At 49.6% G+C, this 15,995-nt stretch overlaps 1 protein-coding gene across 2 annotated transcripts in view; it reads left to right on the top strand.

Annotated features, from left to right (window-relative positions):
* The window catches only part of ANOS1 (anosmin 1), a 170,990-nt gene that overhangs the window by 136,246 nt on the left and 18,749 nt on the right, over positions 1 to 15,995 (top strand). For both annotated transcript variants that reach the window (XM_032330622.1, XM_032330623.1), the window contains exons 7-9: positions 447 to 652; positions 3,188 to 3,332; positions 11,505 to 11,651. In XM_032330622.1, the coding sequence (XP_032186513.1) occupies positions 447 to 652; positions 3,188 to 3,332; positions 11,505 to 11,651 (498 nt within the window). The remainder of the gene's footprint in view (positions 1 to 446; positions 653 to 3,187; positions 3,333 to 11,504; positions 11,652 to 15,995) is intronic.

The raw sequence follows: 15,995 nt of genomic DNA, 5'->3' as shown, positions 1-15,995 counted from the left end.
ACCGGGACAGAGAACCTCACGCAGACTCCGTGCCGAGCGCAGAGCCCGGCGCGGGCTGGATCTCGTGACCGTGGGACCGTGGCCTGAGCCACAACCGAGAGTCAGACGCTTGACAGACTGAGCCACACAGGTGCCCTCAATGTTACCATGTCCTATCTAGATGCATCAATTCTGGTACAACAGAAATTCAGCCGGGTAATAGTTGTATGGAAATGCCTACAAGGAGGCTTCTGGATTACAGATGTGAACCAAAGAAGTGTGTCTTACTGTTTTGTGTCCGTGTTTTCAGGTGAGGCTTACGGAGGAGTTGTGTGTGTTTGCAGCTTTTCTCTGTGGAAAGGGCAGTGCTCACCTGTTGTTGGCCACGGCATCCTTAGCCATCTGAGGATGCGGGTTCTGCTGTCGTCTCGGTGTTTGAGTTGCTTTGTCTTTCTCCTGCATTTCAGACCCGTCTGCACCCCCCGCCCCGGCCAACCTCCGGCTTGCGAATTCCACCATAAACGGTGACAACACCGTGACCGTGGCCGTGGTTTGGGATCTCCCCGAGGAACCAGACATCCCCGTGCACCACTACAAGGTGTTTTGGAGCTGGACAGTCAGCAGCAAATCCCTTGTCCCCACGAAAAAGAAGCGGAGGAAGACCACAGAGGGGGTAAGTGGGCGTGAGAAGGAAGAGTGGCGTCTCCTGGTGCCGTGTCCTTGAACTCAGGGCCGCGGATCGGAGGGTGGTCTCTGCTGAGCTCAGGGAAGGCACGGGTGAAGGAAAGCTTCCTGTCCCTCTCGTCTGGGCCGAGGAAGTGCAGAGAATGGAGGGCCAGCCCAGAAGTGTGGCCTTGGACATTTTTGGTGAAAACAACCGAATTAAGCTCATTGAGCGCCTCCTATCCAGATGGCAGCTGCGACTCCATAGAGACAAGAAACAGAAGCCATTTGGTCTTGACTGTCCAGTCAAAGAAAATGATAGAACTCAGGACGTCCTTTACCTTTAGGTTTTCTTTGAGATCCTTATAAGTCGACGAGCAGAAGTCCGCGTCTTTCCTGTCCTGGCCGATTTTCTTCTGTAAGCTACGGCGCTCAGAAAACCCATGTTTGACAATATATTGCTCTCGTCGATTAAAAGAACTTGGAAGGGTTTATTTTCCCAGATGCCAAGAAGTAAAGTCTCCACTGAACCATTTTCAGAAATGAGATTTGTACGAGTGAACATTTGGCATGAATCAATAAGTGAAATTCTTAGTGCACGGAAGGGAGTTCCTTGGTTTCCTTTATTGCTGTTAGAAAACTTACACGAACAACTTCCCCCTTATGTAAGTTAGAAAACTTACATAAACTTGAATTTATAAAGCTGATTTCTATAAAAAATACATTTGAAAGTATTTTTTAAAAAAGATAACAAGACTTTTTTTTTTTTTTCCCCAGCAGTGAAGATTCCAGTTTCTATGCCATTTAGAATTATAAAACATGTGTCCAAAACTTGGCATCCTCAATATCTAGCTGATGCCTATTTTGGTTTTATTTTTAAGAAACTTTCTGACAGTTCTGTCCTTTATTTTGAAGGACTTCTCAGTAAGAGGTCGTTGGCAGTGCATGCTTATCTCATAGCACAACTTAGGGGAACTCACGTTGTGGGATCACAGGGGTTCGAAGCACAATGTGACCTGTGCAGGGGTTAAGGTGTCCACGTACATATGCACACACGTGTGCACACGGGCACACACACAGACACCATCAGTCAGCAAACAGCTTCATAGGTTACTAGGAAACTTTGCCATTTATTTCTATTCTATATCAATTAGATAAATAAAATGTGAACAGCAAAGTTGAAATCATTAATAGGCCAGAGTAGCCAAAACTGTAGGTCACTGTCGTATCAGTGACTTTCATTTTTGGATCCAATGAAGGCACGCTCCGGGTCCAATGGAACCCTAAATTCTCAGTGTTAACATCTATCCAGTTAACGTTTGGATTGGAAGTGCGGAAAATCCAAAAGAACACAAGGAATTATGACATTTTCTTTTTGGGGATTTGTGGATTCCCTTTACCGGAGATACCATTGCAATATCCTTGGTGAATAAGGAGAAAGGGGGATTTTTTTCAAGGTGATGTTCCTTCAAAAGTGCATTTTTTTTTTACCCTGGAGATGTTCAGGGAGAGAGGAGCGCATCCCGACAGGAAACCCTCTTTAGAAGAAAGTGACAATCAGTAGTTTATGCAGATGCACTGTGGGTTGGAGAGGGAGACCGTCCCCCACGAGGCCCCGAGGGGGCTTTTCTCATTGGCGGGATCAGGGGCAGAGCCCAGGCCCCACGGAGTTCCGACCAGTCTCCCCTCGAACGCCCCAGCCGTGGCGCGAAGCCGTCTGTCATTTTCGGCGGGCGATACGCGCACGGTCCTGGCCAGCCCACGGACAGCCTGTTCTCTCGCTGAAAAGAGATGTCACAAGACCCGAAGTCACGGTCAGGATGCTACAAGTCGACTGCGGGATTTAAACACAGGAGTTACTGACGTGACTCCGTGTCTGACGGTCTCCGGCTGCACCGTCCGGCCGCAAGCGCCCTACGCGCAGAACACGGGAGCCTCTCCGCCGGGTCGTGCGGGCTGCGGGTCCTGCCTCGGAGGACCCTTCCTGTCCCTCCTAAATGTCACTTTACATCATAATTATGAATGTCCTTACACACAGACACTTGGATGAGGGCTTCATCCTAACAACAATGATGACCAATAAGTCTTCAAGCATTTTCTTAGGATGATTTTTCTCACTTTTGATATCCCCTCAGAGAAGATTTAAAAGAAAAACTAAAGAAACAAGGAATGTCGACTCATAATTTTCCCAGGTGTGTGCCAACATGAGCTCGGTCAGCGTGTCACAAACCTGTGTCTTTGGGGGGTGGTGTCTAGGGAGGGAGGCAACAGAATTGTTCATTCCTAAGGTATCGGAGAGGATCCAGGAATCCGAGAAGGAACCATATCCCGAAAAAGAGGTTCGGCCCTTCTGTGCAATGTGTTTGGATGCCGAGTAAAACCGCATTTTCAGACGCTCAGGAGGGAGGGACGGTGCAACCTTAGGGAGCGAGGTCTCCGGCGGGTGCCGATGGCCGCGCTTCTCGAGGGGCCGCCGGTCCCTGGGACGGAGAGGCCGGGCAGGGCAGGCTCGTAACGGGCTTCGCGCCTCTTGTCTCCTCCGCAGTCCCGGAATTCCGTGCTCCTGGACCGACTGCAGCCGGACTGCGGCTACACCGTGGAGCTTCAGGCCATCGCGTACTGGGGGCAGACGCGCCTGAAGGGGGCCAAGGCCTCCCTGCACTTCACGCCCGCCCGCGCCGCCGGCCACAGTAAGTGCCGCGAGCTTGTCGCCGTCGGGCGAGCACGGGAGCTGGGACTCCCCCGGAGGGGGGGTTAGAGAGAGAGAGGGAGAGAGAGAGGGACAGAGAGGCTTCCTGAGTCTGGAATGTTGCAGGCAGCAAAGCCACAGTGCCGAGCTAGGTGACCGCTGGGGTGACCGTGTCAGACAGGGTCACCCTGGAAGCTTCTCTTTCGGTTATGTACTGAATATGCAATGTATTGGTGTCATAATGGAAATCTAACAAGAAAACGCAGGTCTCCTAATAAACGTGACAGGCAGCACGACACACCATTTCCGCGGCTCTTCCCCGGCGCACCCCATCCCTTCTGGAGAGGCCGCTGCGTATCCCAGGGACTGTGTTATTCCCCTGCACAGTTTCCTGGTTTCCGCTTTTCCTAAACTGGCATGTCGGCCCCACACGGTGCAAAGAAAAAGGAGAGCCCCACGTGGCACGCGTATCGGAGCCAGAAAATAAGTGAGTTTCCTGTGTCCGGCTTTGCTCACGAGAGGGGACAGATTAGGGCCGCAGCGCAGAAGCGCCCGGCAAGGATTCCGAGAACAGGGCACATGAGGGGAGCGTGCGATGTCGGTCCCCCGGGAGCAGAGCCCGGTGCTGTCCGGGCGGCAGAGCGGGCGGGAAGCTTGTCTGAATCTCGGAAAGACGAGCCCGGCTCTGCGGAGTGAGACGCAGTCATCGCCTGCGATCCTCTTCCCCGGCCTGCGAAACATCGGATCGAACCAGCAGCTGTTTGATAGGAGGCTTTCAAAAAAGTTCTAGACACAGAGCTTCCTCGCTGCTTGAGAAACCAGCTCTTTGGAGATTAAATGTGTTTGAAACCGTCTACGGTTTCTCTGTATGGCTCGGGGCATAACACAACTTTTACCTGGAACTTCTCATAGAAACTTTTCTATGTGTTTAGCAACTGAGGCTGGTATTTTCCAGTCCTGTCATCTCTCGGCTCCAGCGCTTGGCTACGCATTGCATGACTGTGTCTGGTGATGGGGAGGCCGACGAGCTAGACTCTTACGTGAGGAACACAGCTGCGCTAGAGAGTGTGTACCGTGCACAGACCAGGAGGGCACGTCTAGTGTATCATGCATTCCTGTACATGTGCTTGTGCTTGCACACACACCCACACCCCACACATGCACACACATACACACGCACACACACAGAGACACATGCATATGCATGGACACACATGTGCACGCCCATCACTGCAACACTAGATGCATTCCGAGCTTTGCCTCATGCTGACTTTGGAAGATAACCGTGCCCACAGGATCTCGGGAGCCTCCATCCGTTGCACACGGAGCCGTGGGGACCCGTGGACGCAGAAGCCACGAAGGTGGTGGTGGGAAAGGAGAGCCGGGAAGAGCAGGGAGGGCGCCGTGGGCCCCCGAGGCGCGGACATCAGCCCGTATGAGTGTGGAGTGCGTGTGAGCGCCGAGACCAGAAAGAGCACCGAGCGTGCAGACAGGTCACAGTCCTTCCGTGGGGGAGAAGGAAGGAACGGGAAGTGGGAGGCGGGGCTGTCTCTGAGTCACATCCGTGAGTCGCATGGACTCGGCCACCATCTGTGTACTGCTGACTCCCCGTGTCTGCTGACCGGACCACAGCCTGAGTGCCTAAGCCCCGTACTCAGCTCTTAGCTCGGCACCTGCACTTGGGGAGTGGACAGACGGGTGCACAGACAGCCCACCTGCTCCTCTCCTGGGCTCGCCTGCGGTTAACAGGTGCTCAGAATAACAGGTGCTCAGATGGCACACACCTGTTCCTCTCCAGGGCTCTCCTGCAGTTAACAGGTGCTCAGAATAACAGGTGCTCAGCACACCTGCTCCTCTCCTGGGCTCTCCTGCAGTTAACAGGTGCTCAGAATAACAGGTGCTCAGCACACCTGTTCCTCTCCAGGGCTCTCCTGCAGTTAACAGGTGCTCAGACTAATAGGTGCTCAGCACACCTGCTCCTCTCCTGGGCTCTCCTGCAGTTAACAGGTGCTCAGAATAACAGGTGCTCAGCACACCTGCTCCTCTCCCGGGTTATCTGCAGTTAACAGGTACTCAGACTAATAGGTGCTCAGATGGCACACACCTGTTCCTCTCCAGGGCTCTCCTGCAGTTAACAGGTGCTCAGAATAACAGGTGCTCAGCACACCTGCTCTTCTCCCGGGTTCTCTGCAGTTAACAGGTGCTCAGACTAACAGGTGCTCAGAGAGCACACCTGCATGTCTCCCGGGCTCTCCTGCTACAGATGGCTTCACCCTTCACCCTTCTGTTCACACCAGAGCCCAAGACACCTTCTTCAGGATTCTCTTTCCTTTTTCTCCAGAAATTCCATTCTTTAAAAAGCCGTTCTGTCTCTAATGTCAGATTGTCCGTGGGATCTGTGAAATTCTTTGCCATGTTTAGGCCATTCCCACCTCTTCCTTAGAATTAAAATACTGTCCTGATTTGTATTTGTCTCCGCTCTTTCTTAACCACCCGCTTTGTAGATGGCGGCCAACTCGTGCTTTAGAAATGCGCGCCGTGTAACGGGTCTCTCCCCCTTCTGCCTTCTGTCGCCTCTTTGTCTTCTCCCCAGAGTTCCCTCTTTACTGCTTCCCCCTGTCCCTCCCCAGCTTCCTCCTCAGACCCAAATCCTTCAGACCTTTTGTTCGTCCTGGTGGGGACTTCATCCGTCGTGTAAAGTAAGTTTGCCGTTTAGTGTCCTGGTTGTTCCGGTAAACAACAGTCCTTCCCCGTGAGAAACCGGCGTGGGCCTGCAGACTGCCGCGACTCGTGTGCGCTCCCACAGCCGAGAACAAGGAGGGAAAGACTCGGAGCTCCGCGTCCCCTCGTAGAGGGCTCTTCGGGGTGCCCCTCGCCGGGCTTGCGCCTGGAGGGAGCTGCGTGGGGGGCTCTCGGGCCCCGCAGAGGCGCATCTGGGCTTCCCCACTCTGCCTGCTGCAGCCCCCACAAGCTGGCCGGGTCAGTGAGATGCTCTTCGACTAGCTTTGTCTCCCACTCTCTCCAGGATGGTCGTAGACCTGTCTCCTGCACGCCTTCAGCCATATGGCACAGAGTCCGCTTCCTCGGTCTCGGAAAGACACGTGGTTCCCCGTAAGCAGGAGCACATCATGTCTCTGTTCCCCGTCCTCTGTAGTGAGAGGCAGAAACTTCCTTCCCTGTGCATACGGCAGACTCCACCATGGGTCGAAGCCCACCGCTTTCTGACTCGGCAAACAACATCCACCGAACCAAGCTCTCACGTAGGTCACGGAGCACAGATGTGTCCGTGGCTGTTCCCCACGTGCACACACACCGAGCAGTGTCGCTCCGTAAGCAGGAATCCCTCTGTGACCCGCAGCCAGAGTCAGCCTTCAGGGGACAGGCTGACTCCGAGCGCTAATGTCACTTTCTAGTCACCTTGTAAAATTCGATAATGTTTCCCCTGGTCAGTGAAGAGTTACCACAGTGAACCCCCTCAGAGGCCACTTTATTCCGAGGATTAGCTGATGCCTCTCCTGTGGCTTCAGAAAGGTGACACGAATCGTTCAGATGACCTGGCCTGACGCATGTCGTTTGGTCTCAGGGTGTCCTGTGGAAGAGAGAGGCTTCGCCAAGGACTGTGAGGAACATAGCTGAATGTTTGTCGCGATGTCACATGCTCGTGTTGAAATGCAATCTCATGAAGGTTAGCATAGGACTGTTCTTCCTTTTAAAAATATTTATTGATTGGACAGAGAAAGAGAGAATGAAGCAGAGGGAGCTGCAGAGGCAGACGGAGAAGCAGGCTCCCCGCTGACCGGGGAGACTGATGTGGGACTCGATCCCAGGACCCTGATCATGACCTGAGCTGAAGGCAAACGATTTGGACTGAGCCACCCAGTTGCCCCTAGCGTATGACTTCTATAAGAACACTGTGAATTTCATCGCAGACCAACGAGAAATAAAGAGTAATTACAACTTTAGGGTATAAGCTAGGGGAATGACATCTTATAGGAAAGAGAGTAGTAAATGCCAGCATGTCAATTACTTTCCGAGGGACCTTTTCCCAGGTCTGCGGGCCACTAGGTGTTTCAGTGACAAAAATCTCCACGGAAGCAGAAGCGGACTGCTCACGTCGTATCAGAAAAGGGCCCCTCGAAGGAGGAAGGAATTAAGACTCGTGGCTGGAAATGCAGCTTGCTTTTTGGAGGCAGGAGGACCTTTTCCACAGTCAACAGATTGCACAGGCTTTTCCAGCTGCGTGAGGCAACTGGGGTTTTCTTCTAGTTTTTCATAACAAAAATGGAGCCGAGAGGAAATACACTGAGGCTCTTGATCTGTAAAATTAATCAGAATTTTGACATTTGGAAAAATAGCGGACTCGTTCCGTTGTCTCACTTTTGGGACTGATAGAGTATCCGTCAGACCTCTGATCTTTTCACAACACGTAAACATGATTTTAGTGCATTTGGATTTGATACTGACAGAGCAGGACTGGCGCTCAGAACCAGGGCCACGCTCCTAGCATGGAGCCCCTGTCTCTGTCCTTTCTGAGTGGCGTGGGGCTCGGCAACCCTACGCGTCTGTGCCTCTCAGTAAAGCAACCACATTTCCATCTTGAGATACAGAAAACTGCATCCTTACGTGTAGGTAATGGAAAACAAAACTGTGTGTAGGACATAATAAAGTACAAAGGCAAAATTCACGTAGAGATTAGCCACAGTATCTACACATTTGCTTATTCTCTGGCAAATTCCCAAAGTCACAGATTATTAAAGGGGTTTCAGAAACCGTAAGTTCATTTGTGAATATCGTTAAGTCCTTAGTTACTAGTTAACAGATACTTTTGCTGTGACCAGCAGGATTCTTGACGAACGTGGTGATCAGGAAAGGCATGAGTTTTGCCCGAGAGCCCTGTAGGTTCTCTGTCTGGGCCCAGCCCGTGTGTGCTCCAAGCTCTCTGCGCTGCTGGTTCTCACTGTGGGGTGACCCAGCGCCTCTCACGAGGGAGCCGGTGAGGCTGTGGTTTGTATTAAGCAGAATGAGTTTGGTCCTCAGCGGGTGCGGAAGCTCTTCTCCCGGACCTGGCTGGGCATCTCCTCACCAGGCTCATCCTGACGTACACCCTTTTATAATCAACTGGGAGGTAATGTAGTGAGGAAATGTTTCAGAGTTCGGTGAGCCACTCTAGCAAAGGAATCGAACCCACGGAGTTGGTGGTTGGAACCTGCACTCGATAGCAGGTAGTGAGAGTCACAGGTGACAACCTAGAATGGTGACGAGTGTCCGAAGTGTGGCACAGTCCTATAGGACCGAGCCCTTATTCGGGAAGAGCTGGTGCCGTCTACACCTAGATGGTGTAGACGGTGTCAGAGGGGGACACCTCCTGATGTGGACGGTGTCTGTAGGCAATCGGATGTTGTCTTAGGGCACACGGTGTCAGAGGGGGACACCCCTCCCCACACGGGGATGGTGTCCATAGGGATCCGATGTCATGTGCAGGTAGATGGTGTAGATGGTGTCAGAGGGGAACACCCCCCACCGACATGGACGGTGTCTGTACGGGATCTGATGCCATCTTAGGGTACACGGTGTCAGACCTGAGCTGAACTGTAGGACACCCCGCGGGGGTCTGAGCCTGGCCAGTGATGTGATAAACCCCCAGTATACACACTGGATTTGGGTGCAGAAGACTAGAGCCTCACAAATGTTCTTGGGAATGCAAACATTTATTTCAGCTGTCTAAAGCACAACGTGGTACGTTAGAACCTGAGTAGCGTAAGTGTCCCTTCCCTTTGAATCGTTGTGTAGGTAATCCTGTGCGTGTGCTGATATGAGGAGTGGTGGGCGGTCAGTGCAGGTTCCCCGCACCTTCCCCGGGTTCCTGTCTTCCCTCACGGGCCTGTCGGGAAAGGTTCCTATCGGTGGACATTACATGCCGCTCGGTGTGGTCTCCTCCCCGGGGCTCCTGGGACTCAGAAAGCAGAAAGTTTGGTGGAATTTCTAACCATGGCCCTTCCCAAACTAGGCATTGGGTAAAGGAGAGTTGTGAGGTCAGTGGGAAGTTCTGAGATCCTTATTACAAAACCCTGTAGCTAATGGCCTGGCTCCGTGAACGGAAGTGGCCCATGATGCATGGAGAGCGGGAACCTGACGGAAGACGGCGCTGGGGTTACAGCTCCCTGTCGCCGTGGCCGCACCTGCGTGGAACTGGACACTGTTCTTAGTGTTTTTGAACCCCATGGTTTTCATTTTGAATATGTGCAGGCTGACGTCACTTTCTCGGGGGTCTGCGCACGGTGGCCCGCAGGCCATATCCGGCCCACCGCCTGGTTTTGTAAATAAGATGGTAGCGGCCCACGGCCACACCCCTTGTTTGCAGATCGTCTGTGACTGCTTTTGAGCCATCGGGAGAGCTGAGGCCTGGGGTGGGACCGCACAGGCCCCGAAGCCAGAACGTTCGCCGTCCGGCCCTCAGCTCACAGCTGGTTGACCCTGCTCCGTTTCGTAGGACGACGGTAAGAATAGAGATAGTCACGCAGAGCAGACAGGTGGGGACGACGGACCGACAGAGTGTCGTACCCCACACGGACAAGGAGAGCCAGCCAGTGCATTCTGAGCGAACGGGGTCTGGAACCTAGTGACGAAGGAGCCTGACATACTGTAGGGATTAGGAACGGCATAAACGGGAAAACTGTGACTGCATCAAAACAGGAAAACGAAAAGAACGGTAAAAGCAGAGCCGGTTGCGCCATGAAACGGTGACGGGGAAGAAGTGGCCTGGCCTAGGCTGGTAGAAATCCCACTTTGAATCACCTCATTCGGGGGAGTGTTTCCTGGTGTCTTGTTTGATTAGAGACTTTCTCTGGGTGCCACTGCATGTGGGACATCCGAGCTTGGGGTCATTCTGAATCACGTTTACATCGTCGTTGCTCTGCAATAAGTACACGGTAAATGCAGTGTTACACTGACGGTGGGGAAAGTCATGTTAGGAAATAGCGGTGAATATGCGTACGGACCCAATCTCGTCTTTCCTAAAGCATTCTACTGCAGCCGTCCGAGCCTCTTCTTGTAACTCGTTTCCACAAACACCCTTTGGCTGCTTTTCCAAGGCATAGGCACCAGCTGCTTGTGAGATGCAAACACCACCTTCTCTCCTCCCTGTGCTCCCGCCTGACTATGCCCTGCCCTGTGCGCGAGCCTTTGGGAACACCCTCTACTGCGTGTGGGATCACTCGCACGTGTGTCCACTCCCGAAGCACAAGCTTTGTATCTGCAGTCTCTGGCTCACTGCCAGACACTTGGGAAGTGGTCACTAAGTACTGACAAGAAACGAGGAGCCAATGGATGAACGGATGAATGCACCCTTCAGCTCCACTCCCCGTCTGAGGTGTCATTGCATTGCATTTGCTGACCCTTAGTATTTCATGTAAAAAGTCGATTGAACATGTAGGGCCTGTCTGGGCATTGATATATAATGCTGGTATGTCCAGGAAGAGCTCTCTGTATTGTTCTCAGGCCACGTGGTTTTTTTTTCTTTTTTTTTTATTAACATAGAACGTATTACTTGTTTCAGGGGTAGAGGTCTGGAATCATCAGGCTTACACACTTCACAGCACTCACCATAGCACATACCCTCCCCAGTGTCCATCACCCAGCCACCCTCTCCCTCACCCCAGCCCCCAGCAGCCCTCAGTTTTTTCCTGAGATTAAGAGTCTCTTATGGTTTGTTTCTGTGTCTGGTTTTGTCTTGTTTCCTTTTTTCCTCCTTCCCCTATGATCCTCTGTCTTATTTCTCAAATTCCTCATATCGGTGAGATCATAGCATAATTTCTTTCTCTGACTGACTCATTTTGCTTAGCACAATACCCTCTAGTTCCATCCACGTCATTGCAAACGGCAAGATTTCATTTCTTTGGATGGCTGCATAGTATTCCATTGCATATATATCCCACATTTTCTTATCCATTCGTCTGTTGATGGGCATCTAGGCTCTTTCTACAGTTTGGCTATTGAGACCACATGGTATTTTCATAGTATTTCACTTATTTTCTTTACAACTACAAAAAATACATAAAAGGAGAAATACCACTCACATCTCCTTTTTAAGTCAGAGCAGCTGTCCCACCGGCGACTGTGTACTGATAACAGATTACTTTTGACCAGGAAATCACAGTGTTCTACTCTGTTGCAGAAGAGCAACTTGGGAAAACGGGAAAGAGCGTGACACACGTGCAGCCGCCTTTCCAACGACGACGGCCCGCGCGGCTCCTGGAAATCGGAGCCCCCTTCTATCAAGACAACCAACTTCAGGTGAAGGTCTACTGGAAAAAGACTGAAGGTACGCAAATGCTCTCTGACAACTTGTTATCTGTGTAAGGGGCCCCGTGACACCAGGGGGCTAGTGAAAGAGTCAGGGTTGAACCATGGTGTGAATAGTTTTTGTTTTTTGTTTTTTTAAGATTTACTTATTTTACAGAGAGAACATGAGGCAGGGGAGGGCAGAGAGAGAGAGAGAATCTCAAGCAGATTCCATGCTGAGGACAGAGCCCGGTGTGGGGGTGGATCTCATGACCTTGAGATCATGACCTGAGCTGAAACCAAGAGGCAAATGCTTCACTGACTGAGCCACCCAGGCGCCCTGCCATGGGGGTGACATTAAGGGAAACAGAACCCAAACAGAATATTTAGATCCTTATTTATTTATTTATTTATTTTAAATTCCTGCTGTTGTGAAGTCTGAGTGGGCTGCTGCTTCTCGCCCAGGAACCCATACCGTGTTTAGAAATCAGCACCGTTGGTCAGCTGGTTGCATTTTCTCATCTCAGGGATGTTAGCCTGGCTTCACTGCTTTCCCAGAAGGCCAGTCCTGTCTCCAAGACACTCAAAACACTCATTATTCTGCTCTATAAAGTTTTGTTCTAAATGAGTTTGTTGTTTAAAAAAAGACACACAACCCAAATAATTTGGGAAATAGAGAAAGAAGTCACTTATTTCAGTATGGTCTCCTAGAAACAGTATTTTGGCAGATGTCTTTTCAAAATTTTCCTACACTTCTGTTCTTCCTTCAGTTGTTTTATACACACACACACACAGGTCCATATATGTATGTAAAAAGTACACATTTTCATATAATGTAGGAGCATTCTGCACTATCCTGTATTTCTGTTCCCTGTTTAACTCACTTCTGTGTACGGACACACCACAATATCCTAACACACCATCATCCCACTACAGCAAAACTTCCGGGTGTCTTCAGAATTTCCATTTTACAATTAATACTGCAAGCCAGATTTACCCTTGGAATTAATTCTGTTTTGAGTTTGTATTTGAATAGCTGTCTTTAGGATAAATTCATTTTCTTTGGTTTTCTTCATTCGTAAGATTTTTGTGTGTATTATCGAACTAGTATTTTTGGAATTATTTGATGTACATTTACATGTCTACCACTTGTATGCCTTTGGAAACACAGGAAAGACAGATCGTTTCAAGAGTTCACTTTTAACATTTCTTCCGAAGAACACTGTTACACAGAATGTTGGTGTTGGAGGGCCACCTGGGTGGCTCAGTTGGTTGAGCGTCTGACTCTTGATCTCAGCTCAGGTCTTGGTCTTAGGGTTGTGAATTCAAGCCCCACATTGGCATCCATGCTGATCAGGGAACCTACATGAGCAAAAAAAAAAACAAAAAACGGAATATTGGTGCTGGAGTTCTTTTTGTTCCAGAATTTTTTCTAAGCTGCTGACATCCATTCTGTAGCCAAAATAATATTACAATTAATATTAATGTCTTATTACTCTCCTACGTTAATTAAAACTACATTCCATTTATTCAGTATTATTTATTAAAAGTTATTCATTCATGTATATCCCTATTTGTAAACATAATAAGTTTTAGGATAATTATTAAATTACAAAATTTATTTGATCTATTATGTTTACTGACTTTAGATTAGAACTGTGTCAGTCGTAAAACATTAATATTGAAACTATAAATATATAATGAAATACAAATGTACGCATTGAGAATACTTCTTAAGCATACAAGAGCATGAAAACATGAACGTATAATGAAATACAACCATAAGCATTGAGAATACTTTTTAACCATACAAGAGCAACCATTGCTGTTGTGACTTGTCAACTTGAAGATCTGTCTTGCTGATATTTGAAATGTTTATCACTCGGAACCATACCGTGCACGTTGGGCTTCTCGGGTGCATGAGATCCAGGGAGCGAGAAACGACCTCATTCTGTTGGGGAAGCCGTACTTCATGCAGGGCTGGTCTGCCCTTGCTCCGTGTGGAGTTGCACCGATGGCTCTTTTTAGCCAGGGCTGGGGATTTGGTTTGCCCCAGTGGGGGGCTCTGCAGCACAGGGCTGCCGTGAACACAGGTCTTTGATGCACGTTCTCCCGGACGAGGGGGACCCTGGGTGACAGGAGCATGCAGAGCTTTGGAAGACATGACACTTTCTCACAGAGGTTGCAGCTTCCATTCCCACTCTCAGGGCACGATCGTCCCCAGTGGACCCCCCTCTCTCTCCCTCGTGGAGTTTCCATCTTTTTGAGTTGAGCAGTTCTGGGACCTGTGTCTCGATGGCTCCGTTCTGTCTGATTGCGTTTTTAAGCTCTTCAGCCGCGCTGTTTGTCCTGCAAGAGGCCTTTACCTGTTGAGTATAGGTGTCACCTGCCGGTTCCCTGGTTTCAGCGTTTTCTCCTTGTGTGACCATCCATCCTTCCTTCCTCAGTGCTTCTGTGTTGTAGAGGGGACCCATTCATCATTTTGTTTCTCTGGGTGACAGACCCTGGTTGAGGATCTTTGCTTACACAGGGTCACACAGATCCTCCCCTCACGTCCCGGAACTTGGACCGCTTCCCCCTTCTCTCTGGGGCTGTCTTCCGCCTGGAACTGCGTTTACGTGTGGAGCTCACTGCTCCTTTACGTGTCCGTCCCTCCTGAGCTGCGGCAGAGCTCAGGAGAGCTGACAGAGCAGCCTTTGCTTAACTGTGGGCTGCTGCCCCGGCCCTACATCACACGTATGGGCGTCTTATCTTTTCAACTTTCTCTGGAGTCATTTGGCGTTTCCCCCTCTGCAACTTTCTGGCATTGCCACGTTGTCTTAACTACTGTAAATCTGTAAATATTTTTAATCATAGTTCTTCAGTTTTTACTTCATTATCAAGTTGTCTTGACTGTTTTTGGTCCTTTGTGCTTTTATATCAGTGTTTATATTAATTTGTCAGTGCCCACAGAAACCTTGTGAGATCTCTGTTGAGATTACAGTCAACATATGGTCACGACTGAGAATTCACATCTCAAAAATCCCGACACTTGACGTATCACTTTATTCCGTTTTTTAAAGTTTTCTCTCAACAGTGATTTATAATGTGTAATGCAGAGGCTATAAGAGTTCTATTAGGATTATTCTAAGGTGTTTGTGTTTATTGTGATCCCACTCCGTACATGCGTACTTTTCCTCAGTTTTGTTTCCTAACTGTGGCTGTCCTATAGATAAAGACATCCTCTTTCAATGTCTTGATGGTGAATCGGACTCTCTTGTTCTATTCCCTTGCTCACTGCATTTCCTGTGATGATTCTTTCCCATTTTTCCATAAAAGCTACCATGTAGCATGTGCATAAGGAGAATGTGGTATTTTCCTTCCCAGACCTGGACCTTTCCTTCTGTCCCTTGCTGTAACGCCGGCTGTGATGATCAGTGCGGGACGCCGTAGGGGTGATCCCTGCAGGGGTGACGTTTGTTTTTTATTTTTGACTCCTCATTTGTGTTGGTTCAAAGCGGAGATGAAGCAGAAGTGCTGCTTTCTTTTCTTCCTCTTGGTTACTTGGTTGAAGATTTACTAGTCCTTCTGATTACATGGAAACAGGTTAATGGTATTGATGGCTGAGGAAAGTCAGTTTTCTAAATATCTGTTAGGAATATGTAAAACACTGCATGCTTGTAAACTACTATTTGAGCCACAATAACATGGAGTTTAAGAACACGGTCTTTACACTGAGATATATTTTGTGTAAAAGCCCAGGCGAACCACTCACCAACATATGGTGTCGGGCAAATCACTCACCACTCAGCACATCAGTTTCTCATCTGTAAAGAGGGAGTAACGGTGCCCATCTCACGGGGGTGGTGAGTGATGTCATGGGACCTGTGTGCGTGTGTGCATGAACACAACGTGTGCAAGTGGACATAACAGATTTTATCTCCGTATGCAAGTATCTGCTGCTTTTACCTTCCCCAGCTTTATGGACTAGAATTGCTCTAGAACATGGTGCATATTTGAGGTGCCCAGCGTGACAACTGGATGTACGTATCTACCACGATTGGATTTGCACAGTAAGGTCATTGAGCACATTAACCCCAGGCGTGATGTCTGATTGTAAGATTTCAGTAGACATACTTCACCAGATGAACAAAATCCCCTACTGCTTTTTCTTTTTTTAAGATTTTATTTATTTCAGAGAGAGAGTATGTGTGAGTCAGGGAGGGGCAGAGGGAGAAGCAGACTCCCAGCTGAACATGGAGCCCAGCGCGGGGCTCAGTCCCAGGACCCTGGGATCATGACGTGAGCTGAAGGCAGACGCTGAACCGACTGCGCCCCCGGGTGCCCCACCCCATTGCTGTTATCTGCAGTGTTTTTCTCACGGATTCGTGTGCAGTTTTATCAC

This window comes from Mustela erminea, chromosome X, assembly GCF_009829155.1.
Source record: "Mustela erminea isolate mMusErm1 chromosome X, mMusErm1.Pri, whole genome shotgun sequence".
In the NCBI taxonomy this organism is placed as follows: domain Eukaryota; kingdom Metazoa; phylum Chordata; class Mammalia; order Carnivora; family Mustelidae; genus Mustela; species Mustela erminea.
The sequence above is the reverse complement of the archived record's forward strand: the minus strand, read 5'-3'. Positions and strand labels throughout refer to the sequence as shown.